Below are 27,969 nucleotides of genomic sequence, written 5' to 3'. Positions count from 1 at the left end.
CAGCATCTCAGCAGTAAGTGCCCTGGTCGCTCAGACACTGCAGGTGGGCAGTGCGTGGCCCCGCCCCCAACCTCCGGAAATGGGCGCGCTCTGGGGCCGAGTTTCTATAGCAACCACACCAGCCAATGGGCCCTCCCCGGACAGTTTCTCCTGGAGGACCGGGACTTGGGTTCCCGCATTCGTCTCTATGGTTTCGACAGCCTAGAAGGACCAAAGCCGTACTTCCGGGAAGGCGGCGGCTCACCAGTCAGACCGGCACATGCTTCCGCCGGGAGGACCCGCGGTGACGGTAAGGGGCTGCTGTCCCCTGAGGGGCGCCGGTTGGAGCCCGGGCCCTCGAGAGCAGTGTCATCCAAGTAAAACCGCGGCGGAGGCGGAGGGGGCTGGGATTTAGACCTCAGAGGAAGGAGGCCCAGGGGAGAGGTAGCCGGCTCTCAGATCCGCTGTAGAGAGAGAGGCCCAGGACCACTAATCCAGAAAACCGGTTGGCTGGAGAGGAGACAGTGCCTGAAAGTGTGCTCGCAGCCTTCCCAAGGACCGGCGCACAGCCTGCGACCTAGTCGCCTCCGTCCACAGGTGTCCATGGTAAGCCACAGCAATCCCCACCTGTGCCGTTCGTTCAGTTCAACAAATGGCTGAACGCGTTCTCAGGTCCTGGCACCGAGGCTGGGGGATAAAGCCCGGCTCTGACTGCGGGGCGTATTGTCTCGAACGACCGCGACAAGGGACCGGCAGTGGTAATGCTGCAGAAACCACAGAGAGCTGTAAGAGACTGAGGAATGTGGTCATTAACGCCGGCCCTGGAATGCCTGAGACCCTGGACCCAGTGCATTCCAGTTATTTGATTTGGGCAAGTAATTAAACCGCAGTGCTATTTCTTCGTTTGCGGATTACAGAAATACCATGTCCTAAAAGGGTTATTGGGAGGATTAAATGAGATAATTAATCTATGTTAAGCAATTAGCAACAGGCTGTCATAGAGTAAATGCCTAAGTATTATTATTACTGAAATTTGGGAGCTGATAGGTCATAGATAACTTCTGAGAAGAAGCAGAGTTTTGAGATGGCCTTAAAGGCTTCAGAGTTTGAATTTTACTTTGACAGTATTAAGAAGCATGATAGGGCCTTTTCTTCACTCAATGCTTTTCTTTTTTTTAAATATATTTTTATTGATTTCAGAGAGGGAGAGAATCATTAATTGGTTGCCTCCTACAAGCCCCCTACTGGGGATTGAGCCTGCAATCCCGGCATGTGCCGTGACCAGAATGGAACATGAGACCCTTCTACCTGCAGGCCAACACTATCCACTGAGCCAAACTGGCTAGGGCTTCATGCAGTGCTTTTCTGTCAAGACTGTCAAGGTACCTGCTAGATTTACAGGTAACCGTTCTTCACAGTAGAAATGTGAACAGAAATGTGAGTTATTCTTAATCTGCTATTTTCAAACCTAACCAGACTGGTCATCATTTTTTTTTTAAATGTTTTTATTGATTTTATAGAGAGAAGAAGGGGGGTGAGGGATAGAATTGGCCATGTCCTGCATGCCCTCTACTGGGGATCGAGCCCACAACCCTGGGCATATGCCCTGACCTGGAATTGAACTGGTGACTTCTTGGTTCATGGACGACACTCAAACCAGCTGAGGCACAGTGGCTGGGCTTGTCATCATTCTTAAGTCTAATATATAATGTTTAGGAGGGGTGACTTAATGATGTACCTCAGCCTGGCTGGTGTGGCTTCCTACATGCACCCAATCAGGGCCAGGAATCAAGCCTTGACCAGAATAGAACCCGGGATCCTTCAGTCCACAGGCGGATGCTCTATCCACTGAGCCAAACTGGCTAGGGCAATAACAATTTTTTAAAAAGAATATTATAATTAAAAAGTTATAATTAGTTGGGGATGTGATAGAAAGAGGGCCACTTTAGAGTCAGGCAACCTAGGCTCTTATTCCAGCTCCATCTCTTACTAGCTGTGTAATCCCAGGCAAGAAACACGGGTTTTATTTTCCTCATTTGTGAAGTCATGATAATACCTAACAGGACTGTCAGGATTAAATGAAACTAGAATATGGGTAATCCACCTGTTGTGCATTAAGTGCTCAGTAAGAGTGTCCTTCCTGAGCTGGACAATTTCAAGAGGAGTGCTTGAACAAGACGGAAAACTGGGCAGTGGGGAAGAGGTGTGTAGCGCCCCCACTGAAAGGCAGTGTAAATGCTAGGGCATAGGTATAGGATATGGGTTCTATTAAGTACTGTTATAACTCAGGTTAACAATCGTCTCACTGCTTTGTTCTTACATGGTAATAAACATGGGAGAAGTTTTCATGTACTGGCAGAGTGGGGACTGCACACAAGCTGCCTGGGTTTGAGTTTTACACACAATTAGCTGTGTGACCTTGAGCAAGTCATCTAACCTCTTTAGACCTCAGTTTCCTCATTTTTAAAATAGAGATAATCATACTTTTCTGGAGGTAAAGTTCAGAAAATCTTCCTGGGGTGGGAAGATTAAGTGACATGATTCATGTAAGGCCTTAGCACAGCCTGGCATGCGGTGAGCTCTCCCTAAGTGTAGGTACTTTGTGTGTGTGTGTGTGTGTGTGTTACTTTTTGACATGTTGGCATTGACCTCTCTGTGGTTAGACAGGGAACTCCTCGAGGACCAGGGCTCCTTCCTCTGTCTCTGCCTCAGTTTCAGGAAAGAATTCTCCTAAGAGCAATCAGGATGGATGTGATGTATGATGGCTCTCTCCTTTCTTCTTAAAGGGATGATAAGTGACCTTTTCTTCTCTGGTGAGAACCTGAGGACAGGGACTCTTTTCTCACCATGAAGGCCACCCCGGAGGTTAGGAGTCATGGGATGAAGTTTGCTGAGCAGCAGCTGCTAAAGCATGGATGGACTCCAGGTGATCCCCATGGGTACCTTCCACATGGCCCCAATTCCCTGCCTATCCTCTGCCCAAGGGAGAGGCATCATCCTGGATTAACCCTATGCAGTCCACTCAATTGGAGGAGGAAAACTAGCTTAAAGGGAAATTTGCAGATTTCTGACTTTTCCCAAAAAGGGGAGAAGAGGAAGAAATTTGACAGTGGGCATGAAGAAGTGGTTGGGAGCCTGGGGCAGAGGGGAAGAAACACGACATCTCTCCTGAAAGAATTATAGAGGAAAAGCTCGGGCTCAGGTAACAGCAGGGAGCCTGAGTGGAGAGGTGTCAGAAAGAATGGAACTCGGAGGGCTTCCGAGAGTGGTAGAGCTTGCCCAGTGCTACCAGTGGCATGTGTTGGAGTGCCTTGTGAGAGCCTGGGGCAGGCAGAGTAAGCTCAGTCACTCACTGTCTTCTGCAGGCAAAGGCCTGGGCCGGAAGGAGAATGGCATCACCCAGGCCCTCAGGGTGACGCTAAAGCAGGACACTCACGGGGTAAGACTGGGCAGGCTGAGGGGGGTATGGATGGGGGAGAGCGGGAACTGTTAGGACAGGGAAGTAGGTTCAGAGTTCATGCTTCTTTCTCTGGCAGGTGGGACACGACCCTGCCAAGGAGTTCACAAACCACTGGTGGAATGAGCTCTTCAACCAAACGGCAGCCAACTTGGTAGTGGAAACTAAGCAGGTATGAATTCTAATAGGAGGCGTGGGAAACATGAGGGCCTGGGACATGTGGAGGCGCGGGAGCAGGGGTCCGTCACTCACTCACTGAAACTCCCCCACAGGATGGAGTACAGATAAGGCGCCTTTCTAAGGAGACCACCCGCCATAATCACCCCAAGCCCAACATGCTGTATCAGAAGTTTGTGAAGGTATTGGAGGCTGGGGGTGAGAGGGTTTATTCTTTTCCTTTCTTGGGGCATGGACAGTTGCCTTATATGCCCTACGTATTCTCAGGATTGTCCTAACAGTGGGATCCTGTGATCAAACTTGCTGTTGCTTCCTAGTAATTAGACTGCCCAGATCCTAAGCAAGAATTGGGGCGGGGGATGGGGGGGCACAACTACGGAGTGGATGGTAGGGCATAGTCAGGAGCTGCCAGAGTGGGGCAGGGAGGGGATGCCCAATTCAAAGGACTTGGCAGTCAGACCTGAGAGATTATCTGGTCCGTTCCTATTTTGCACATGGCCACAGGTGGGGCAAGAGGGGCTTGCTGAAGAGCCTACAGTTGGCTAGTAATGGCAGATAGAACTGGAACCCAGGTCTTCAGACTCCCACCTACTAAGCATGTCAATAGAAGGGAGCTAATATTTAATGGTCACCATCTCTTTCTTATTCCACTCTGTATCCTTGGCCCACAGTTAGTTCTCAATCTGGTCAAATAAAGTACTGTACATAGGTGTTGGGGATGGGGGAAAGGTGCCATCTTTATTGCCAAGATACTTGGACTATATTGGGATGCCCACCCGGGAGCACTTGTCCCACTGTGATGGCCCTTTCTCCCTGCTCGGGCCCACTAGCCAGGGAGGCCAGGGCTGCTCTCCCCACCTCCCACAGCCCTTCTCCTGCCCGTGCTGAGGTATGCAGCTCGGTGCACCTCTCTGTGGTCTGCAGAGAGCGCTATTGGGGGCTGGCAAATTGGTGCCTCCGGGTGTGAGTTCCTGGGGAGGCTTCCGGGAGGGGAAGGGATAGCAGTGGTGTGTTGTGGGCCTTGTCTTCCTAGACTGCCACACTGACCTCAGATGGGGAGAAGCCAGACAAGGACGTGGAAAGCTGCAGTGATGACAACCAGGAGCCCCAGCCTCCAAAAATGTGAGGCTTCCTTTCAACGCCGGGGCAAGTGGGAGGAGATGCTGCAGACCTCAAGAGGAAGGCCCAGGTCTAATAAAGCTTGAAGGGGGCTCCTTCGGGGCGAACTGGGTTGAACTAATCCTCGTAGCTCCTGCACCTGGCAAAGCGCCAGGTCCTGAACAGCATAGAAGGAATGTTTCAGAGGGGAGGAGAGGTCAAGTGTTCCCACCAGATCTGTTTGTAATCTCTCATCTCCCCGCCCCAACCTCCACAGTCTGACTGATGAGATGCTGCTCCAAGCCTGTGAGGGTCGAACAGCGCACAAGTAAGCAGTTACTCGTAAGCTCCTGGGTCTCCCTTTTCTCCCTGTCACAAGCCTGTCCCTGAGGATGGCCGATGCCACTTCTTGACTTTTTCACCCCAGGAACGTGATTCATACGATCTGCCCCTATCTGAAGCTGCTTTAAGATAGCTCCTCCCCTACCAGTTTCCCATATAGTCTCAAGAATTAGGCTTTTTCCTGATGCCCACCCTCTGACTTTGACCCTATTTCAGGGCTGCCCGTCATGGAATTACGATGAAGGCTAAGCTTGCTCGTTTGGAGGCCCAGGAACAGGCCTTCCTGGCTCGGCTCAAAGGCCAGGACCCTGGAACCCCTCAACTGAAGACTGAGAGCAAGGCCCTCAAAATAAAGAAAAAGAAGCAGAAAGAGGAAGAAGGGGCTACAGCAACTGAAAGGAATGCAGACAAGGAGTATCCAGAATACGCTGACCAGAGCATCAGGAAAAGCAAGAAGAAAAGACAACCTCAAGATAAGAAAGAGGGGACACCTGTAGAGGAGGAAGAGGTCGCAGAAACAAAAGGGCTTGGGGAATTAAAGAGCAGAGAACAAACTGACTCATCCCCCAGGAAAAGGAAGAAAAAGAAGAGGCAGCGCCATGAAGAGGAGACGCGGGGGGTCTTAGGTAAGGGAGGAGGTAAGGAGGATGCAGGTGGCATCAGAACAGGGAAGGTAGAGAGCCGAGCACACACTGACTCACGTAGCAGAAGCAAGAGGCAGCAGTGCGAGGAGGAGGAAGACTTGGACATAGAGGATGAGGAAGCTGAGGAAGCTGCTGCAGATGGTGGGACCAGGGAAGCAGAGAGCAGAGCGTGCGGTGATAAGAAAAGCAGAAGCAAGAAAAGACATCGGCATCAGGAGGAGGGTGTCTTGGACATAAGCGATGGACATGAGGATGGCTGCACTAGGGAAGCAGAGGGCAGAGCACACCCTGGCTCTAGCAGCAGAGGTCAGAAGAGGAGGCAGCAGCAAGCAGAGGAGGAAAGAGCCACAGGCAGCACTGACCAGAGAGCCAAAAAGAAGAAGCGGAAGAAGAGAGACTGAAGGTCAGGTGCGGGTGTCCTCGATCAGTTTCTTTCCAGGAGTTGTTGAGGCCTCCTGCACCCTCCCAGTGAGGAGTCCTTCCCGAGGAGGACCAGCTCTGGACACCAGCATGCTGAGAGGAGAGCGGTACACCTGCCTTAGCTGAGGGAACGGGCTCCTTCCCCTTTGCAGCTCCTAACCCAGAGGTCATGAACTCAGATGCCCATCGGAGCCAGGCAGCCCAGGGACAAGGAGTGCTGGGGGCGGTGGGAGTAGGAACGCAGGTCCCTTTGAGGGGGCATCCGTGCTGAAAGAAACTAAACATGTTGACTTATGTGATATGCCTGGTTCTTAAATATTGTGACGCTAAGGAAAACATACAAATCCCGTTCTGTGAGCTGCTTTCTAACACTCTGCCAAATGAGTCAATAAACGTCAGCTTGGGCTCCTAGCCTGTCCAGCAGTCCTGACCGGCATCTCCATTCCCAGCCTGGGAAGGTCCTAAATACAAATTAAGTTTCCTTGGCTCCTTTGAAGAAATTCCTTCTGTTAACCTTCTGGGGTCTTGCTACGTTGTTGCATGGAAGGGGAAAGCTAAGAGAACCTCATCCAGTGTCCTGTGTCCCTAAGGGGTAAGAATTATGTGTGTATAAAGGACAAGCATTGCGAGACTTCCAACATCTGAAAGTCAGTATTTAGTGCCCCAAATGCCACAGCAGCTTCTCTTGCTTGTTCTTCCCCAAAGAGGACACCATATCTCCAGTGTTGCAGGCCACCCATTAACCTTTACTGCCAGGAGAGCTTTCAGGTTCCCACGGTTCTGAGAGAGAGGCACTGAGTCTTTATTGGGAAGAACAAATATCTGCCTTCCCTCACTGCAGACGGTATACACACTCAGTGTCGGGGTACGCTGGCAGATTCAGCTGGTACTTCTTTTCCAGAGCACGTGGTACGAAACGGCCCCCCAGGTAGTGGTAGCGACCAGTGAAGTGGGTGGCAGACTTTTTAGGTGCAGTCAGGGAGATGAGCAAGTCTGGCTGGATCCCTCCAGGGTTTCCCTTCTCCACATCCCATCCTGAAAAGAGGACTGTATTCAGGAAGAGCAGAAGAGGCCAGATGTCTGTCTAGTCTTCCAAACCTCGCTCTACCCTAGTCCTAAAGAAATGGGGAGCCCCAGTTAGGACTGAATCCTCACCTGAGGAATTGGAACCCTGGAGCTCCAAGTATCCCTAGGCTTTGGTCTCTTGGAGCCAACATGCAAAGGGTACTCACTCCTGAACTCTGCTCCCAGCTGTATTCTGCACCTCTACACTCATTTTAGACTTGGTTCGAGCCTTGGGTCAAGAATCAGGATTCCTAGGTACCTACCTCAAAACAGGGCAGGGCCCCTATCCCAACCTCCTTGAACCCAGCACCTGAGGGAATGTCGATGCTGGCGATGGGCACAGTGAGTCCACTCAGGACACTCAGGATGCTGCGGAAAGGCTCCCGAACATCTCCCTTGAAGCTGAAGCCAAAGATGGCGTCCACCACCAGCTCATATAGCTCATCGATCACACTGGCCTGTGGTGGAGCAGGAAAAGTAAAGGATGTCAGAGCCAGCAGCTGTACAGAGTTCTTAACAGGAGAGGGCTGTCCTCTGTACCCACAGAGGCACAAATACAATTTTGTCTCATTCACATGATATTCCGAGAATTAAGTGCAAGTCGGTCCCTGATTCAGGTCAAGTTGAGTCCAGACACGAGTTCTGCCTGCCTGCCTGCCTGCCATTGGGGAGGCTACAGTGCCAGAGAGCCTGAGACGAAGTCGGGAGGGTCAGGTTCTGGTCTCAGCTTTGCCATGATCTGGTCTGTGACTTTGGACAAACCACTTTCATCCATAAAATGTGTTCAAATGTTTAAAAGCCCATCGAGCTCTCAAGTTTCCCACCCCCTAAATCCATGCATCTGCAGAAAGGGTTTCGGCATTGACTTCGGCTCCTAAGATAAAGTGTTGACTGCATCCTAGGGGAAGAGGAATGACTACAGAGCGAAAGGAGTAACCAGGGGAGGTGAAGGGGAAAGGAAGCTTTATTTCTTTTTAAAATACGTTTTTATTGATTTTAGAGAGAGTGAGGGAGAGAGAAACATCAAGGGGATCAAGGCAGCAGTGCAGGCTTGTACCCTGACCAGGAACCCAGGGACTTTGGTGCATGGGAGAGAGTTCAAACATCTGAGCCACACCGGCCAGGGCCAGGGGAAAGGAAGCTTTAGAAGTGGTGATGGGGACTCGTAGAGCACACCTTGTGGAGAAGGCTCTTACACTGCTTCTATTCAAATAACAGACTTTAGGCACCTTCTGTGCCAGGCACTATCCTACCCTCCAAGAATTCAACATCTAGAGGAAGATAACGCAGCTGAGCTCAGCCTAGAAACCTGAGGGCAGCAGAATACAATGGTTATTATGGAGGAGAGCACTGAACTGGAGCCACCTACCTCCCGAGGCATTTCTTCAAGGAAAGGGATGTGCATTTTCTGACACTGGGTCACCAGGGCAGTGAAGAGTGGCTTGTTAGGTCTTTTGGGGTAATAGATGGTTGGCTGGTAGCCCTAGGAGGAGAGGAAAGGGGTAATTCATGCTCAGACCCTAGAAACCTTACAGCCTCCCCACAGCCCTCCACATACTCACAAAGAGTTTGAGGTGTCGAGCACAGACCAGGCCATCTCCTCCGTTATTCCCAGGGCCACAGATGATCAGGACAGTAGGGGGGCTCCTGGACATTGACGTGGGGGGATATGCCTGAAAGGCAGAACCAGAGGGGATTCAGAGTAGGTTTGCGCCAAACAGCCCAAGCTCACCCCAACTGTCCCACTCCGTTGGGTTCAGGCCAGGGAGCCAGGGGGAAGAGTTGCACCACCGACCTTGGCAATGGCTGTAGCACAGCTCAGCCCAGCCAGCTCCATGAGTTGGTCCACGCTGAACTGGTACTCCTTAAACAGCTCCTCGTCCACGGCCTGAGCCTCCTCCTGGCTGAGCAAACCCCTCTGCTCAAGGGCCCGGTCTCGCGGGCGGCACAGCGCCCCAAGCCCCGCACCGCAGGGAGAGCCCTCCGCCCGCACGCCCGGCCGGAGCCCCGCCCGCCTACCTCAAGTACTTCACCGGCGCGCTCGCCATGACCTCCGGGTCCCCGCGGCCACGCGAGATCAGCCGCTGCGGCCCCCACCAGGGGAGCCCCGCGCGACAGGCGTTGGCCTGGGATCTGACGCGCGGCAGGCGCGACCCCGCCACCAGCAGCCCAACCCCGAACAGAGACCACAGCCGGGACATCCAGCTCGCGGGGCGCGCCCTCGGCCCTGCCCGCCGCCCCGGCGCATGCGCGGCGCTAAGTCCCGCCCCCGAGCGGCGGGGGAGGGACCACTCGCCGGAAGCGCCTGGAGGCTCCCGCCCGCTTAGCTGCGCGCCCAGTTCTTCAAGTTTAGCGTGGCCGTGAGCCCGGGTTCCCGCCCTACCACTAACTGAATGGATTTGGACACTCCGAGTTTCAGTTTCCTGTCTGTAAAACGGAGTAAGGTACACACATTTCCTAGGGTGGCAATGCATGCAAAGCGCCGACGGGAGCGGGGACTTAGGACTCAATAAATGAAGCTAGTGCCGAAGGCGGATCGACGGCCTGCAGACTGAAAGGTCCCCGGTTCGATTCTGGTCGAGTATCCTGCCTTCCTCCCCAAGCTCCACAGAGCACTATATTAGCCCTGGGCTACTGATATGGGACAGGAATAGAGTTCTCGATGGATAAAGGCTCTGTTATGGTGGCTTTTGTTATACAATTGGTGAAACTAAACTGCATTCTAATCAAGACAAAATAATATACTCCATTTACGTAAGAAAGATTAACAGATGTGTCCCCAGCACCTACTTATGTGCCTAGCACATACTGGTAGTAGGTCCTCTACAAATATTTATTTATTTTAAATATGTTTTTATTGATTTAGAGAGAGAGAGAAAGAAAGGGAGAGGGATAGTGAAACATCTCTGAGAAACATCATTAGCTGTCTCCTGCCCGCCCCCTACTGGGCATCCAGCCCGTCGTCCCATGCACCGAGAGGATGCAGATTTGATTCCTACTCACACTCTTGGCTCAGCAATTTATATAATATTTAATTAAATTACAAATTACAGTAACACATACAACCAGCATAAATACATTTGTTGTCAAGTAAACAATGGCTTAGCTGGGGGAGTGGAACTGCCCAGCACTGCAGGAGAAGGGACTCACTACCAAGGTTAGAATCACGGCTTCTCCGCTTACTAGGGTGACCTGGGAAGACAAACAACTTAGATTTCTTTGCTCTCTATTCCTCACTGTGAAAGGGGATTCGCCTGTTGTGATTAAAGGAGAAAATAGTTGTGAAGCACTTAGAACCATGTGTGGCATGTGCTAAGTGATTAAAAACCCATATTTAATATCATTGTTGTGGCTACTGGCAGCCGTTGTCCCACAGGCTACAGACCTCAGGGGCCTGCATCCAGCCTCTGCTGTTTCATGGAGGAAGTGGAGTGCATTGGTTGGTTAAGCTGCACCTTCTATCCTATATAATAAAAGCCTGATATGCTAAGTATCCAGTCATCTGGTACTCTGTTCAACCAATCAAAGCATAATATGCTAAGGATATGCTAAGGCTGCTCAACCGCTTGCTATGACATGCACTGAACACCAGCGGGAAGACACTCCGATTGGTAGGTTAGATTGCTGCTGGGGTCTGGCGATTGGGACTTAGCAAGATGGGCCAGGCATGCCCTGGAGCCCTCCTATGGCCCCTCCCCAACTGGCCAACCTCCTCTCGTCCCTCCCTAGCCCCAATTGTGCACGGTGGGGAGGGGGACATCCCTCGGCCTGGCCTGCACCCTCTTGCAATCTGGCACCCATTGAGGGATGTTGGAGAGCCGGTTTCAGCCTGATCCTGCAGGCCAGGCCAAGGGACCCCACTGGTGCATGAATTCGTGCACCGGGCCTCTAGTAGTATTATAACCCCACTTCCCATATGAGAAAATGGAGGTCTGGAGAGTCATTGACTTCAAAGCCTCTTGGTCAAGAAGTTATAGTTTTTAGAACTGGAAAGAGCCTAAGTGATCATGAGGTTTGGATCCAGAAGGAACACTCCATTTCCCTTTTCTCTTTTGCCTGTTGAGTCCAAAACTCCCAGCAAGGAGCGAGCAGCCTCAGTGCTGACACTGCAAAGCCCTTGTCCAGCCTGCTCGGGAGCCCACTTGCTGTCTGTGTTGTAACCCGCGTTCATACAGCACTGGACACCTGGGAAGAGTCTTGGTCCCAGAAACCCCTCAAGTGTGTATGTTGGGGAGGTACTGCTGAGGCCAGTAGGGTGGGGTCACATGATCATGCAGAAGCCAGATGTGGTGGGTCTCCTTGGTGGGTCCCTGCTGGAGGTTTCCCTGGGCTGTTGGAATGACCTGAAGGAGAGAGGGCAGGGCTTGCCAGTGGGAGTGGCTATGGACAGAGCAGAGGCAGCCCGCCCTGACTCTAGCTTCTGCTGCCCCCTCTAGCCCTTACCTCTGCCGGTGGGCTGCAGAGCAGTAGGGAGGAGATGGAAGCTGCATGCCCCCACCTTCAGCGGGACTCTTCCTTCCTCTGAGGTCTACGTGCAGGAGGCAGGGGACACGCCAGGCCTCCTGAGCTGGGTAAAAGTCGTTCAGATTACTAAAGAGCAAAGACAGAGAGGCTCAGGGCACTGCATATTCCCAGCACCGTTCCATACCTTCCCCCAATTTAACAGCAGCCATGTTCCATTAAAAGGTCCAAAGTCACATCCTCTCCTACTCCCTTTATCACTCTCCAGGTCTCCTCCCTTCCCCCAGGGACCCACTCATTGGCTTGGGGGCCACTGGGTACCAGGATGCCAGAGCACTCCATTGGGAGGGGAAGCGAGGGGGGACTTGGTCTCCTAATGGGAGATGGGCCCTAGGTCCAGGACCTTGATGGAGAGGGACAGACACATTCATTGTAGGCCTCTCGGAACCAAGAACCATCCTGGTGGAAAAGAGAACTCTGGAAGAACAAGGAGGGAGGTGTGAGGGAATGTGTTGGTCACACTCAGGACTATGGTTCCGGGCAGGTAAGATTGAGGAGCCGGGGCCCTCTAGTGGATAGACATGGGAATGACTTGCAGTGCCTGGAAGGAAATACACCGAAACGGTGTCAGTGAATCCAAGTCAGCAAATAGCAAGGATCTCTGCTGGCAGATTTGGAAGCCTTTGAGGGAAGAAAATAGTAAATAGCAAGGTAGGGTAAGAGAAGCTCCAGGTACCTGGCACCTAGTAGGCTTCCAGCAAACCCTGGCGCTCTAAGATGCAGCTCTAGAAGGTAGGAAAGCTGTGGAAGCAAGGAGGAAGAGGTGATTCAGAAAGAGCTCGGGGAAATGGGCCAGGGTCTTGAGAGGGAGCAGAAATGGGGGTGGGCCTGGTTTGGGGTGTAGGCCTGGGGTTGGGGAAGAGAGACAGTAAGAGGAAAGAAGAGAGTGGGGAGAGTGCTCCCCTTCAGCCGGGACAGCCTACCCCTGCTCCCACGCCAGTCCCTGCACAAGCCAACCCAGTCCCAGGGAACTCTCACGAAGCCTTCTTCCTCCTTCTCTTGGTAGCCCTCCTCCAACACTTTGTCTTTCCACCCACCCACAGGTCTGTAGGGTCAGGTAACGGGGCCGAGGGGCACTCAATCAGGTGCCCTCCTTCCTGGGTATCTATGAGCTCCCCCAGCCCCCACAGCACTGCTGCAACACCTCCCAATACCCCCAGAAGCCACACCCACCCCAGAAGCTCCGCCTCACCCCACGCACCTGTGCTTTGCTTCTGCTGGGTTTCCTCCCAGTCTGGCCAGAGTCCCTGCTGGGCAGGTCCCCCCTGGAGGCTGAGGCATCCCCTGAGCTGAGATCTGGGCCTGAAGGGGAGTAAAGGGAATTCGTTTCAGAAAAAGGCTGAGGATGTGCACATGAGTGCATGTTCCCTCCAGAGACTTGGCCCCAGAGAGACAGAGAAGGGCCAGAGCCAATGCCACAGGTCTGAGAACCTCACAATTTCAGGGCGAGGCCTGGTCTTCTGGCTGGAGTCCCCACTAGCAACTATCATGTTAGAACTCAGGCTCATGGACTGTCAGATGTGGCCAGGGCCTGGCCCCCACCCCATCCTGCTTGCTTGAGACCTCCAAAAGCGAAGTCACAGAAAGTTGGTGGCCACCTTTGGATGGAACCTTAGGTCCTCTGACTCCCAATCCAGTCCTCTTTCTGTACCAGGCTGATTTAATATGTATTTATTCCTCACCTGAGGGCATGCTTAGGGAGAGGAAGAGAGGGAGAGAGAAACATCAATGTGCGAAACAATCATTGATTGCCTTCTGTACCCCAGCCTGCAACCCAGGTTTGTGCCCTGGCCAGAAATGGAACTGGCAACCTTTCGGTGCACGGGACAATGCTCAAGCAATGGAGCCGCTCTGGTGGGGCAGGCTAATTCAATTTTACTTGCAAATTGTAAATAGGGTGTCCTAGTCTTTAAAACAAGAGGAGACATGCCCTGGCCAGTGTGCTCAGTGGTTGGAGCGTTGGCCCACGTAAGGAAGGATTGCGGGTTCGAGTTTTGGTCAAGGCATGTGCCTGGGTTACAGGTTCAATCTCCGCCTGGGGTGTGGTGGGAGGCAACCAATTAATGTGTCTCTCTCATATTGATCTTTCTTTTTCTTTTCTTTTTTTTTTTTTTTATCCATAGAAATTATATTTATTGTTAACATTACTGAGTGTTGATCATATATAGAAATAATATGCTACATAAGTACATTCCAACATCATAGTGAGATAATGATCTTTCTTTTTCTTTCCTTCCCCCCCCCCTCCTTCTCTTCTGCTCTCTAAAAATTTATGGAAAAACTATCCTTGGGTGAGGATTAACAAAAAAAAGAAAGAGAGAGAAGGCATAAAACCTATGAAATAAATGTAATAAATACTAAAGTGTAATTTCAGTTCCTGGGATGGGGGTTTCCTGAGGATATTCCCGAGGGTGAGGGAGCAGGCAGTTGAAGAGGCTGAGGGGTGGAGAGCCAGAGGAGGAGCGTAGGGGAGATCCAGGAGAAATGGCCCCGGAGAACCGGCGGCGGGGGAGAGAGGGACTTCCTTGGACCACTGCCCCCACCCTGTGGCCCTTCTAAGAACTGCAGCCGGAAACTTAAGACTCCACCTCCTCCTTGGTGTGGCTCAGGGTCCCTCACTGCACTGAGCTAGTCACCCTGGTACAGCCCTAGTGCTGGACACATGCCACAATCCCCCGCCCACCTCCCACCCCCGGCGGCCTCACGGGAAAGTGATACTTGTACCTGATGCTGCCCAAGGGGCACGCGAGCACAGAAGAGCAGTCAGGCGCAGCATCCCTGAGAACATCAGCTCTGCTTACCTTACCTCTTCCTTCTCCGGGTAACCTCCCCCCGCCCACCCCCAGCTCCTGGTCTCGGTGTCATCTCACCGGGGAGGGAGTTGGGTCCAGCCCACCCTGAGCCAAGTGGGTCTTCATGGCGTCCGCCAGCTTGGCCACCAGCCGTTCTCGCACAGAATCTGGCTCCTTCTGGGGAGAGGGAGGAGGACGGAGTGATGGGGAGGGCCGGGCTTTGAGGTTCTCTGGGAATTGGGGAAGAAAGACACAGGAAAGCGAGCAGGGAGGGGGGTTTGTCTTCCTCCTCTTTTGCCCCATCCCCGTGCCTTTGCCGGGGTCCTGCCCGGAACTGGGGACAGAGACAAGTTCTTCCTCACCAGAGTGTCCTGGGACTCAGCACACATGTGCCCAGTGCATGTTTGATGGGTGAATGAATGGTACAGAGAAGACCAGACATGAGGCAGGCCTGTTAGCCGGACAAGGCTTCCTGGAAGGCTAACAGGAAGAGTGAGATTCCGGGAGGGGAGGTCTCACCTGACACTGGGCCAGCGCTTCCTTGTAGTACTTCAAGGCCTGGTCATGCTGCCCCAGCCTGGCTGCAGCAGCCCCCAGTCCCTCGCAGGCCTGCCACTGCCCCTTCACGTCCCCTGGGGGAGAGAGCCCGAGAGGTCCTTCCTTGGCTCCTACCTTCAACCCTCCCCTCCAGAGGCACTCCCCACCCCTAATCCCGCTCTGCTTTCTCCCCCACCCCAAGGACTCTCAGCCTTTGCTCCACCACCCACGCCACGCCACCCGCGAACCCCCTGGCACTCACCAGTGTCCTGGGCAGCCTGCAGGGCATGCAGATAGTTGTCTCTGGCCGCCTTGTGGTCCCCCAGCTGGCTCAGTGCAAATGCCAGGCTGCCAAAGCTCCGGCCTTGCTCCCACCGCTGCCCCACAGAACCTGATGACAGAGCCCCCTCCAACCCACCCCCAATTCTAAGAGGGGCCTTGGCCACTGGGGTATCAGGACCCCCCCCCCCCCAACAACCAGAACAGTCCTCAGCCCAAACACACCTTCAGATGCACCTCAAGGCCCAAACTTTCAGCACCCAAATTCAGCTGCTCCTCAGTCCCGAGTTTTGGCCTGAATGCCTCTCCCTGGGTTCTCTGAGCCACGCAATGGTCTTGTGAGGCAGGCGAGGCAGGGATTACTAGCTCTTGCTTCTGCCCATTGCTGCCTTCCCTTTCCTAGGCCTCAGCCTTTGGGCCCACAACCCTCTGTCCTCTCCGGCTAGCCCGTCTCCTGCATCTCCAGCCGCCTGCTTCTGGGCTCCCTGACCCCATAACCAGTCCTACAGGCCCATTCACTCTTCAGCCTTTAGGCCCCTGTGGGGACCCCTTCCTTCGTTCTTTCGTCTCAGTCCCATTCCTCAGCCCCTGGCACTCACCGTGCAGGTCAGCAGCTTTCTGGTGAAACTCACGGGCTTCCTGATAGTGGCCAAGGGCATTGTGGGCCATCCCAAGGTTCCTCAGCACCGTGGCCTCCTCTCCTGGCCCCCGGCACAAGGGCAAGGCCTGCAGGAAGGCCTCGACCGCCAGTGGGAACAGCTGGAGCTGGGAGTAGCCCAGGCCTAGGTCGTTATAGAGCTGCCCTAGAAGGCAAGGCCAGGGTCACTGGTAGCCGGGTCAGATGGCAATACGGATGAAGCCCCTGTCCCACCTTCAAAGCGTCCCACCATCCCCTTCCCCGGCCCCCAGAAATGCCCCTGCTCCCACCCCACCAGGTCAGATCCCTCACGTCTCCGACCACAGGCCTCACCGAGCAGCCGCCGCTCAGTGCTCATCTCCGCCAGCCTCCAGCTCTCCTCCAGCACCTGCACCACCTCGCCCACGCCGTGCTGCCCGCTCTTCAGCATACATCCTGCCGCAGCCCCCAAGGCCAGGGCTGCAGCCCGGGGCTGCCCTGCTTGGGCATAGGCCTGGCTTGCTTCCTGCAAGCACTGGGCTGCCAGCTCAGGCTGTCCCAGAGCCTGGTAGCAGGCTCCCATCTTTGCCTGGGCCTGCCCCTGGTCCCCGAGCGGCTGGTAGTGGCCCAGGGCCCTGCGGTACCAGGCCACAGCTTGAGGCAGGTTGCCCAGGGCTTGGTAGGCCAAGGCCACATTGAAACACTGGTCACCATGACACCTGCCCTGCGCCTTCTCTTCAGGTTGGGCTCGGAGGAGCAGCTCGAGGCCTCGGGCTGGGTCCCCCGTCTCCACGTAGGCAGCCCCCAGGTTGAAGGCACAGGCCCGGAGCATCGGGGTATCCCTTTCTCGCGAGGCCTTGGAGGCGAGGAGGAAGGCCCTCTGGAAGCTGGTCAAGGCCTCGTGGTTCTGGCCAGCCAGGAGGGCCCTGTGGCCAGCCCTGGTGAGGACTTGGATGCGGGCCTCATGCTGCTGGCACTTCCTTTTCTTCTTTTTCTCCGTGGAGCCTGGGGGCTCGGGCTCAGGCTCTTGTGGGGTATCCTCAGGGTTTGGGGAAGACATAGCACTGACAATGGAAAGCACAGGGTTCAGTCTGTCACCCTTCGCTGCCTCCAAAGCAGGGTCCCTCCCGGGCAGCGATTTTCAACCGTTTTCATTTCATGGCACATGTAAACTAAACATGTAATCACTGAGATTCTGCAGCACACCAAAAAAATGTATTTTTGTCATTCTGACAAAAAAATAAGTATGATTTTGATTCATTCACACTGGATGGCTGCTGTCACTGTGTATTTGACAATCTAAGGGAAAGAGATCAGTGCTCTAAAGATTCTTGTGGCACACCAGTTGAAAATCACTGCTCCAGGGCAATTCAGCTCTGCCCCTGCCCTGGTGTGAACCTCAGAGTTTTAAGAATTTCTCTCTGGCCCTAACCGGTTTGACTCTGTGGATAGAGCGTCGACCTGTGGACTTAAGGGTCCCAGGTTCGATTCCAGTCAAGGGCATGTACCTTGGTTGCGGACACATCCCCAGTAGGGAGTGTGCAGGAGGCAGCTGATCTGTGTTTCTCTCTCATTGATGTTTCTAGCTCTCTATCCCTCTCCCTTCCTCTGTAAAAAAAAAATCAATTAAAATATATATATTTAAAAAAATTTCTCTCTGCCATCTGACTTTGTTTCATCTCTCCCATGGGCACCATATCAACTCTCTCTAATGTCCCGACAAATTCTTAGTCCTCCTTCCAGACTCAGTACGAGTAATAGCTTCCTTCAGAAAGTCCCCTTCCCTCCACCAACTGGGTCCTTCTACACCCCCATAGCACCTTATGTCTTTGGTGGCATTTTTCACACGGGGTTAGAGTTGTTAACTTTCTTGTCTGTCTCTCTTATTAGATTTGGAGCAACTTGAAGGGCCTGGCACATAGTAGATTCTCAGTAAATATTTATCACATGAAATAAAAAGGTTATGGAGATGAATGGTCTGATGGTTGCACAATCTGAGTATACTTAATGCCACTTATAATGGTTTAAAACTATAAATTTAAAAATATATATTTTTATTTATTTCAGAGGGGGATAGAGAGATAGAAACATCAATGATGAGAATCATTGATTGCTGCCACCTGCACGTCTCCTACTGGGGGATTGAGCCTGCAACCCCAGCATGTGCCCTTGGCTGGAATTGAACCTGGTACCCTTTAGTCCTCAGGCTGATGCTCTATCCCAAACCAGCAAGGGCTAAAACTATAAATTTTATGTTATACATATTTTACTATAATAAAAATGTTTAGCGAATGAATACCATAAATGAATGGATGAATGAACTGAATACACACAGGACCTCTCCTCAATAATCTCTTCCATCCTGTGCCTCCACATACACCCATCCACTCGCAATTCTAGGTGTTCCCGCTGTCTAATCTCAAGTCAGTTCAGTGAATATCCAGTGACCTCCTGCTATGTGCCAGGAGCCATAAAAGGCACTGGGGTCACAAAGCTGAAGAGGCTATTGAATTGGCAAGGAGCCAACTTCCAGGAATGAGAATTCTGTCTCTATTCTCTCTTTTAAAATAAATTTCTCCTGCTCCTAAGAATACCTAGGAAATCTGCCTTTCAGGGCCTTCATCCCTGAGGCATTCCTGGCTATCCTCACCAGGTTTTTGGGTCCCAGCCGTAGGACTCCTTACCTCTTTTGATCTTCTCCGAAGCCGGCTTTCTGGAATGGTCCCTCTGGCTTGGGTTACATCCCCTAGCTCCTTGCTCAGAGCTCCCTCGAGTTACCAGACAACCAGGTACCGCCCTCCACTTCTAGGGAATTCTTTGATTGACAGCTTAGGTACCCTATCTTAGTGCTGAACCCTGCTGGTGCTTGTGCACAGAAACTTGAATTTGAATTTCATTGCCCTTCCTGCCCACCTGCAGAGACACCCTCAAGTCTCTCACTTGAAGCAATGAATCAAAGCATCATGAGCTTGTTACTAGTTACAACTTCTAAGATCATCTCTCTATTCCATACCCTCATTTCAGAGGAGGGGACCAGGCTCAGAGAGCAGGCGTGACTTGCCTGAGGTCACAAAGCAGTCATGCAGCTGGGATTAGACCTCAGGTTTCCTGACTCTGGGCTAACTAGCCAAGGGTCGTTTTCACTAACTATGACTGCAAGATTTAGTAAGGCTGGAGCTGTCCCAGAAGGGAACCCTTTCCCTCATACATACACGGACTCACACACACACACACACTTAACACACGACTTCTGAGTGGTCGTTCCAAACCAGAAGTGTTCGGTGGGACCGTGGTGGCGGTGAGTGCAGTGGCGGACAGCGGGAGATTCAAACCTTTCACAGTTGGGAACAGGGTGAGAGGCTGATGGTTAGAAAAGGCCTGGCGGTGAGAGGAGCCTTCCTGTCCCCAGACTCCTTTTCCCAGCTCCAATGATCTGAAACCTCCAAGGTCTGCTTACTGAGAGGACAGCAGGCCCCAGGACAATGGAACCCACTACCCTAATTCACCAAGGCGCCTGCATCAGAAAGCACGTGTCCTCATTGTCCGGGAAAGGCCTCTTTTCAGTAGTTAGGGCTTTGCCAGAAACAAAGTTGTAAGGCAATTGTTGGGCTCACCTGTATTTGCCTGTCAGCCTTTGCCAAGTGCGTGCTGTGCCATGCCAGGGGCAGGCTCTCCCAGCTGCCTGCGGCTTCTGCCCCAGGGCTGGGCCTTCAGAAGCATCACAGCCCATCCAGAACCAAAGTGCAGCTCAGTCTGTGGTTGCCTCCACAGGCTTCCCTTAGGGAGAGAGGATGATCCAGTAACGGGACAGACAGAGTAAAACTGCTCTCTCCAAGGTTCTCTAGACCTCTGAATGATCTAGTGATTATTTTCTGCGATCATTTTCTTGTTTGATTTCCTGCTGTGCCTGACATAACTTTGCAGCTCTCTCCTTGCTTGGCTTCTGTGTCCCTGACTCTCTTTCTCCTGATCTGATAACTTCTCTGTCTCCTTTTCTGGACTCTCTGTCCACCTCTTAACTGTCAGTGTTCCCCAACACTCTGCCCTTTGCTCTTTTCCGCCTTTATATGCTCTTCCACAAACATTTTATTCACCCTCTGGTTTTAACACCACTGACAAGCTAATAATTTCTAATTGTATACCTCTCAATTTAGCTTGTCCAGGCAAAATTCCTAGTTCCTCAAATCTACCCATTCTATGCTCCTGCTCTCCAAGCTGGAAACATGGTAGAAACCCACGACTCCCCCCTCTCTAGCTCTCAACCATATTGGTTCTACTTCTGAAACCCTCTCCTCTGCAGTCTCATAGCCATAGCCTTGAAAATGGTATAGTATATAGTGGTTAAGAACTCAAGCTTGGAGGCTGTGGCTGGGTAGCTCAGTTGATTAAACATCATCCCAATATGCCAAGGTTGTGAGTCCGATCCCCAGTCAGGGCACATACAAGAATCAACCAATGAATTCATAAATAAGTGGAACAACAAATCACTTTCTCTCTCTCTTTAAAAAATCAATAAAAAAAACCAAAAAAAAATCCATAACAATAAATGAATTTGAAAAAGAAAAAGAACTCAAGCTTAGTGTTGGACTGAGTTTAAATCTTGGCTGTACCAGTTTCTAACTGTGTGACAGTTCTAAGCCTCGGTTTCCTCATCTATACTGTGAAGATCAAATAAGATGGTGCTTATAAAATGGCGCTAAATATAGTACCAACCTATAATAAGCACTCAATGCATATTAATGTGATGGTCTATAACTCTGGTATTTGAGACCACATCTCTACTTAGTTCCTGTTTCAAGCTCCTGGTCCACTGGGGTGGTGGAAACAATGTGAGTCCGTTTGGTTTGCCTCCTCTTCTCTCCTGAGGTAGAGTCCAAGTTAGGGGAAGTATGGGTGCTAAGACTTAAGAGGGGAGGCCCATCTGGTCTTTGGCCACCTATTTGCTCTCCACTGACATCTCCTTTCTTCTCATCTGCCTAGCCTTTCGGGCTCAGGGACCTCCTCACGACCAGAAGAGGGAGCAAGTTTTCTAGGTACTTCCTTTCTGGCTGGGTTGGGTAATTTCTGCACAACAGGCTAAAGCCACAGCTGCCTGGCTGGTTATGCAACTGTTCCTTCTCAGGGTCCTGTGCTCCTCCAGGCCTTCCCAGGAAGCAGGGAGTGGGATCTTTATCACCAGGAGCCACCATCATCTAGATTCTCCCTATATCCCTCCTCTACCCCCTCCAGTGCTGGTGGTGGAGGGCATGGGGGGAGGGGGGGGGGCGGAGCGCGGTGCTTCTGGTCTCAGAGAATACTCACTCTCTTCAAACCCCCATCTCCCAAAGGGTTTTGTCTCAGCGCTGAGTCTCCTCTGTTTCTCTGAAGGTTTGGATAGTGTTTTTTTTCCCCTTCACATTTCTCCCCTGAGACTCTGAACCTAGGCTGCCTAGCTGCTTGAACACAGTATGGGGAGAAGGGCAAAAGTAGAAATACCAGATGGTAATATATATATATAAAAAAACTAACAAAACATTTTTTCAGTATAGTTGTAGTTATAATTGTTTTTATTTGTTCAGACCCTTATTTTCTCTCATCTGTGCTGTTGCAATAAACTCCCAATTGGTCTCTGTCCCTAGCCTCACTTCCCTTCAAGCCTCTGCTGCAAATCTTGGTAAAATATAAATCTGGCTCTGAGCTATGTCTACAGTGTTTTTTGGCACATGACTGCTCCCCAGACCATGGTGCCCACGGGCCTGCAGGATCTGGTTCTGTGCCTCTCTCTTCTGGCTTACTTCCTGCATCTCCCTGGCTGAGCTCTGTTCTCCTATAAAACTGAACCGATTTTAATTTCCTGAACTCACCTCCTTGCTTTTGCACATGCTGTTTCTATTGACTGAAATTCCTCAGTCTCTTAAATCCTTTTTAACTTTTCAACCCAAATCAGCTGTCACCTCCAGGAAGTCTTCCTCTCCTTCACGGCTCTTTATTACAGCAGCTAACTCTTATCCTTTGTGTATCACTGACCTCTAATTTATTTGACTCTATGTTTGTCACTCATTCCAGAACAGCAAGCTTCGTTAGGGCATTTCCTGTGCTTACTTATCTGTGCACCTACACCACCCAAGCAGGTCATCAAGTTAGCGGGATCAAAAAATACAATAGGAAGCGGAGCGAGGTTCATGAACATACTGGGATGAAATAATAAAGGCGAGGGCAAGGGTAGGGGCTACTTAAGATGGTTTAGTAACTAAGGAGCCCTGGAGGAACAGCAACCCAGGTATCGCTTGGAGGGGAGCACAAGGGCGGCGCGCCTCTAAACTACAATCCCAGGGTTCCCTGCGCGCATACCGGAAGTGCTCGGTGGGACTTGGTGACGGTGAGGTGCTGTGGCGGCGCGGCGGGAGATTCAAACCTGGAGAAGGAAAAACATGGAAGGGAGAGGCGCGGGCCCTGGCCGGGCGGTCTGTGAGTGTCAGCAGTGGCCGAGGAGGGCCCCGCGGCGCTGTGCCCCCTCAGGGACGCCGTGGCCCTGGGAGAGGTTGGGGCGGGGCTGGGCGCGGGGTCTCCCAGTCCAAGGCCGGCGGGGCTGAGTTCAGTGGGGAGGGAGCCCTGGGTCCGGACTCCCGCGGGCAGGAATGAAGCCCTGAGCAGCAAAACTTCCCCGATTTCTGTGCTTACAGAGGGTTTTCTCCCTTATTCCCAAGTTCTAGGGCTCCTACAGCTTGAGAAAATGTAGGTAGGTGGTCTGGATGACACCTTACAATTCAGCAGTTACTGATGGCTGCGCTGCTTGTGAGGCGCTGCTAGGGGACTGGACGCTGGAGGGGGTGGGGGTGAGGGGGGAGAGGTGAGGGAGACTAGTTTTGCCACCCTAAAATATGCCTTTTGGGATATTGGTTTTAAGCTAGTTATTAAGGAACACAAGACTCAGAAAGAACCTATGACCCTCTCTCCTTACCCACTTGAAGAATTCCGAAAAACTTGGTTAATATATAAGCTAATGGTGATAGAGAGAAATCCAGTTAAGCCTATTTGTTGAATTCCCTGTGTGTACCCTTGTTTCTGGGTGGCCCAGCAAGAATTTGTTTACCACATGTTTGCTCTTTTTCATCTACCCGTGACTTACCTAATTTCTGTTTGCAGTCCCAGACATATAAGCCTCAACTGCCCCATGCCTCCTTGGGCCTCATATTCTTATGGCATGTACATCCATAAGAAACTTCTCCTGTTAACCTGTCTCGTGTTAATTTGATTCTTAGCCCAGCCAGAAGGACTTAGAAAGTGGGAGGAAAGTTGTTTTTTCTCCCTATAGGGGCTCCTTGGTTTTTTGAAGCCTTTTCCAGACAATGCCTCTCAATGCCTCTCAAACTTTAGGGTGTCAGAACTATCTGGGGAGCTTGTTTAAAATGCAAATTCATGAGCCCTATCCCAGAGCTTTAGCGCCAGTACGTCCATGAACCACACTTTCAAAAACACCGTTTTAGAAAGAGACGGGGATGAGAAGGATGGGGCAGCAGAAAGGTTTCCAGCAGACCTCCTGAATAAAAGGCAGCAGTTCCTCCTTCCTCTCCATTGGGATTAAAAAAACAAATTCCATGTCCACCGATGTTGAAGGAAAGCTAGCTCCAGACATGAGTAGGGCAGGAAGACTGATACATATTTATTTAGACTCTGTGTGTACAAAGCCCTGCCCATGTCTCATAGTCCTCGATTCATAACTCTGAGATGATATCATTCACTTGCTGGTTTATTTTCCATGCTTAGCAACCAACACTTATTCCTTATACACCCCATTGGAGGAACTGATGGATTTCCTGCAGTTGGCTGGTGCTTTCAAATTTGAACATGTGTGTGTGTTTTAACTTGCTTAACTGCCAATTCAAATAAGCCCTGCCCCTCTCCCAAATAATTGCAGGATATACAATATAGAGAAGAAATATGATAAAGAGTGGGAATGACATTAGGTACTGAATCAAAGACAGATTGAGTCCAGCAGGTGTGGCTCGGTGGTTGAGCTTTGACCTGTGAAGCAGGAAGTCACTGTTTGACAGTTTGATTCCTGATCAGGGAAAATGCCTGGTGGTTTCTGTCTTGGTCCCAGTGGGGGGAGGGGGAGGGCGGGTAGGAGGCAACCAATCAATGATTTTCATTGTTGATGTATCTGTTTCCCTCTCCCTCTCTGAAATCAGTAAAAAAATAAAAAAATAAAAAAAAAATAATAATAAAAATATATATATGTATACACACACACACACACACACACACACACACATATACACTAGAGGCCTAGTGCACGAAATTCATGCTCTTGGGCGGGGGGGGGGGGGGGGGGGCCCTCAGCCTAGATTGTGAGAGGGCGCAGGCCAGGCTGAGGGACCTCACTGGTGCATGATGGGGGCCAAGGAAGAAAGCAGGAGTTGGGGAGGAACTACAGGAGGACTCTAGGACGTGTCTGGCCCCTCTTGACCAGACCCCAGTTAACTTACCGATCAGAGTGTCTGCCCTCTGGTGGTCAATACATGTCATAGCGAGCAGTTGAGTGGCCTTAGCATATCATTAGTATATTATGCTTTGATTGGTTGAGTGGCTGACCAGATTACTGGACACTTAGCATATTAGGCTTTTATTATATAGGATATAATGAAAAGACATATCTAATTTTGTATTGTCTTCTCTAAGGAGACCAGAGGGATGAGGGAGAGAAGGAAGAAGGATAAAGGGAGGCTGTGGCTAAGGCAGACTATGAATGCTGTCTCTTTTAAGGGAGCCCCTATTCTTGAGTTTGGGGGTCAGAGTATTGTCTGCATTTTATTTAGCTTGGAGATTATTTCCTCCTCAAGTGACCTGTACCAAAAAGGAGAATAAAGATACCTTTGGGATCTTTTAAAATTCTTTGTCCTTCCACTTAATCCCAGGTGAATGGCCTTTTTCACGTGTTTCTCTCCATTGAAATGCCTCTTTGCCCTTTTCACCTGTTCATTAAGATTCTACTCAAAGGTAGAATCCTTGGCTTCTTCTGCTTGTATAAACCATACATGGGCTATAATCACACTTAACATATTAGGCTGAAGTTTATTTACTTATTTATTTATTTAATATATTTTATTGATTTTTTACAGAAAGGAAGGGAGAGAGATAGCTAGAAATGTTGATGAGAGAGAAACATCGACCAGCTGCCTCTTGCACACCCTCTACCGGGGATGTGCCCGCAACCAATGTACATGCCCTTGCCCGGAATCGAACCCGAGACCTTTCAGTCTGCAGACCGACGCTCTACCACTGAGCCAAACCGGCTTCGGCTATATCTGTATTCTTGAGAGTAGTGGTCCCCTAGCCTAGTGACTGACGTCTAGGAGGCATTGACTGAATGAGTGAATGAATGGCCGTTGCATGATGAGCCCAGTGGGCTCTGTTAACCTAGCCTCAGGAAGAGTACTGAAGGAGGTTGACACAAGACAGTTCTTGGAGAACTGAGAATTAATTAGGGAAAAAATAAGAGGCTAATTTGCCAGCCAAGGAGGGATCTGGATATCCCAGCCGGGAGGTCCTGAGAGAAGGTCCATGTAGACTCAGGAAGGAGGAGGTTAGAAAGACTGACGAGGAATGGGAGCAACGCCTCCGATACAGGCCAGATCCCCCTCATACAGGGTTCAAAGGCCGCCCTTTCGCAGGGTGCTGACTAGAAGAGCTTTCCTGGCTGGGAGCAGAAGATTGGAGTTGGGTTGTGCTGGGAGATGGGAAACATGTTTGGGAGATGCTTCTGGTCTCTGAGCAGAGCTGCCATGGCCTCTGTGTAACGCTCCCTTCGTTGGCCTGTCCTGCCCTCCGCAGATGAGCGCCTCACCGCTGAGGAGATGGACGAGCAGAGGCGGCAGAACGTTGCCTATCAGTACCTGTGCCGGCTGGAGGAAGCCAAGCGGTGAGCAGAGGGGCTGCCTCTTTCTGGTCTCCCTTTCCTACCCTGCCCACCCCAGGCACCTGCCCCCAAAGCAAACGCAAAAAGACAAGAGTCCATTCTGTGGGAAAGGGAGAATTGAAACAGCATCTTAAAAAAAAAAAAACAAAGTCTTTATTATTTTTGACTTTATAGTTTTCAGTTCACAGTAAAACTGAGAGGAAGATACAGAGATTTCCCATATACCTCCTGCCCCCACACATGCCCCATTGTCAACATTCCCCACAAGAGTGGTACATTTGTTACAATTGATGATTGATGCAGCTAAACTGACACATCATCATCACCCAGAAGACCCATTAGGACTTCCTGTTGGTGTTGTGTGTTCTGTGGGTTTGGACAGATGTTTAATGGCAATGTATCCACCGTTATTACCAGATCCTCTGTGTTCCACCTATTTGCCTCTCCCTCCTCTTCAACCCCTAGTAACCACTGATCATTTTATTGTCTCCATAGTTTTGCCTTTTCCAGAATGTCATGTTCTCGTAATCATATAGTATGAAGCCTTTTCAGATTGGCATCTTTTATTTAGTAACTAGGGGCCTGGTGCATGACATTTGTTCATGGGTATGGTCCCTAGGCCTGACCTGCGATCTGGGCCATCTTCCCCAGCTGCCTGCAGCTGGCCCTTCCCTATGCCACCACCCACTCCCAGTTCCCCATTCGGGCAATTGGGCAATTGGAGCCTGACAGGCAGGGGGAAGGGACCTAGAGGTCGGCCGTCCCCGCCCACTCGCCAGCTCCACCCCTGCCATGGGTTCCCCTCTGTGTGTGGGGTGACTGGCGGGGCGGGGGCCATGGCCTGGCACTGCCCGCATTCCCCACCACCCGCCCCTGGTTCCCTGTTCGCCATTGGGCGATCAGAGCCTGCCGGCCAGGGGGACAGACCAGACCGAGAGGTCTCAGAGTGACTGGTCGAGCAGTCGTTCTGGTGGTTCCACCGCCAATTTTCATATCACCCTTTCGTTATATAGGATGTGCATTAAGATTCCTCCGTGTCTTTTCATGACTTGATAGCTCATTTCTTATTATCAATGAGTAATACTCCATTGTCTGGATGTACTGTACCAGTTTATTAATCCATTCCCCTATTGGTTGCTTACAAGTTTGGACACTTATGATTAAAACTGTTATAAACATCCGTGCGCAGGCTTTTATGTGGACATAAGTGTCAACTGCTTTGGGCAAATATCAAGGAGCATGACTGCTGGGCCATGTGGAAAGAGTATGAATGGGGTGGCTGCCAGGGCGGGTGAGAAGGTGCTCCCGCGCTCTTGTGCTCTCAGCTGGATGGAGGCCTGCCTGAAGGAGGAGCTGCCTCCCCCGGTGGAGCTGGAGGAGAACCTCCGGAACGGAGTGCTGCTGGCCAAGCTGGGCCACCGTTTTGCACCCTCCGTGGTTCCCTTGAAGAAGATCTACGATATGGAGCAGCTGCGGTACCGGGTGAGGAACAGCGGTCTCTACCTTTATCTTCTTCCCCTCAAGTTGCTCCTCCTCAAAGCTGTGAGAGTAGAGTGACCATATAACGTATTGTCCAAACCTGGATACTTTTTGAGTATGAAAAGAGTGCTCCTAATCACCACAATGGGACAACAGGTATCAGTTGATGTTTCCCAGTCAGGCAGTATACGGTATCCTTAGCAAGGGACACTTGATAGTTGGGTTTTGAGATTCCCCCTAGCATGAGAATTTCCAAGAAGACTTTTCTTTTTTCTTTTTTCTTTTTTTTAAATATATTTTATTGATTTTGTACAGAGAGGAAGGGAGAGAGATAGAGAGTTAGAAACATCGATGAGAGAGAGTCATCGATCAGCTGCCTCTTCGATCAGCTGCCTCTTGCACACCCCCTACTGGGGATATGCCCGCAACCAAGGTACATGCCCTTGACCGGAATAGAACCCGGGACCCTTCAGTCCCCAAGCCGACGCTCTATCCATTGAGCCAAACCGGTCTCGGCTCCAAGAAGACTTTTCTACCTACAGTTTGTGTACAGTTCGAGGCTGGTGGACTTTGCCACCTGAAGGTACTTCCTGGGCACAGTGCTCCTTCCCATGCCCTGGCCAGCCCAACCTGCCCCCTTCCCATCCCAGTTCTGCACTCGCCTT

The 27,969-nt window shown here is 51.3% G+C and overlaps 5 protein-coding genes across 8 annotated transcripts in view; 2 read left to right on the top strand and 3 right to left on the bottom strand.

Moving 5' to 3' along the window:
• The window catches only part of METTL25B (methyltransferase like 25B), a 158,838-nt gene that overhangs the window by 101,745 nt on the left and 29,124 nt on the right, over positions 1–27,969 (bottom strand). The gene's annotated exons all lie outside the window — the stretch shown is intronic.
• Positions 206–6,604, top strand: GPATCH4 (G-patch domain containing 4). 2 transcript variants are annotated; one of them, XM_084866836.1, is made up of 8 exons: positions 206–289; positions 2,766–2,905; positions 3,345–3,418; positions 3,516–3,608; positions 3,709–3,795; positions 4,647–4,735; positions 4,989–5,039; positions 5,270–6,604. In XM_084866836.1, exons 2-8 carry the CDS (start codon positions 2,827–2,829, stop codon positions 6,096–6,098), a joined length of 1,302 nt encoding a protein of 433 aa, XP_084722962.1. In that variant the 5' UTR covers positions 206–289; positions 2,766–2,826; the 3' UTR covers positions 6,099–6,604. The 2 variants fall into 2 exon arrangements, with proteins under 2 accessions (XP_084722962.1, XP_084722961.1); XM_084866835.1 differs by having other exon boundaries at positions 211–585.
• Positions 6,843–9,447, bottom strand: NAXE (NAD(P)HX epimerase). Of its 2 annotated transcripts, none has more exons than XM_084866849.1 (6): positions 9,202–9,447; positions 8,978–9,082; positions 8,745–8,855; positions 8,552–8,665; positions 7,493–7,640; positions 6,843–7,152 (listed from the first exon to the last, which is right to left on the bottom strand). In XM_084866849.1, the coding sequence occupies exons 2-6, from the start codon at positions 9,017–9,019 to the stop codon at positions 6,950–6,952; spliced, it is 618 nt and encodes a 205-aa protein (XP_084722975.1). In that variant the 5' UTR covers positions 9,020–9,082; positions 9,202–9,447; the 3' UTR covers positions 6,843–6,949. The 2 variants fall into 2 exon arrangements, with proteins under 2 accessions (XP_084722975.1, XP_084722974.1); XM_084866848.1 differs by having other exon boundaries at positions 8,978–9,086; positions 9,202–9,442.
• Positions 11,444–18,628, bottom strand: TTC24 (tetratricopeptide repeat domain 24; the record flags this gene model as incomplete). The annotated part of the gene is made up of 9 exons (XM_084866523.1): positions 18,612–18,628; positions 16,282–16,991; positions 15,911–16,114; positions 15,295–15,423; positions 15,015–15,127; positions 14,574–14,672; positions 12,905–13,005; positions 11,626–11,772; positions 11,444–11,525 (listed from the first exon to the last, which is right to left on the bottom strand). Exons 2-9 carry the CDS (start codon positions 16,985–16,987, stop codon positions 11,444–11,446), a joined length of 1,581 nt encoding a protein of 526 aa, XP_084722649.1. The 5' UTR covers positions 16,988–16,991; positions 18,612–18,628.
• The window catches only part of IQGAP3 (IQ motif containing GTPase activating protein 3), a 34,727-nt gene continuing 29,027 nt past the window's right edge, over positions 22,270–27,969 (top strand). For both annotated transcript variants that reach the window (XM_084866686.1, XM_084866685.1), the window contains exons 1-3: positions 22,270–22,374; positions 25,741–25,828; positions 27,151–27,307. In XM_084866686.1, coding sequence (XP_084722812.1) covers positions 22,338–22,374; positions 25,741–25,828; positions 27,151–27,307 — 282 coding nt within the window. In that variant the 5' untranslated portion in view covers positions 22,270–22,337. The remainder of the gene's footprint in view (positions 22,375–25,740; positions 25,829–27,150; positions 27,308–27,969) is intronic.

Source organism: Pipistrellus hanaki (genome assembly GCF_964339955.1).
Source record: "Pipistrellus hanaki genome assembly, chromosome: 18".
Lineage (NCBI taxonomy): Eukaryota > Metazoa > Chordata > Mammalia > Chiroptera > Vespertilionidae > Pipistrellus > Pipistrellus hanaki.
Note: the sequence above shows the minus strand (reverse complement) of the source record. Positions and strands in the feature narration are given on the sequence as shown.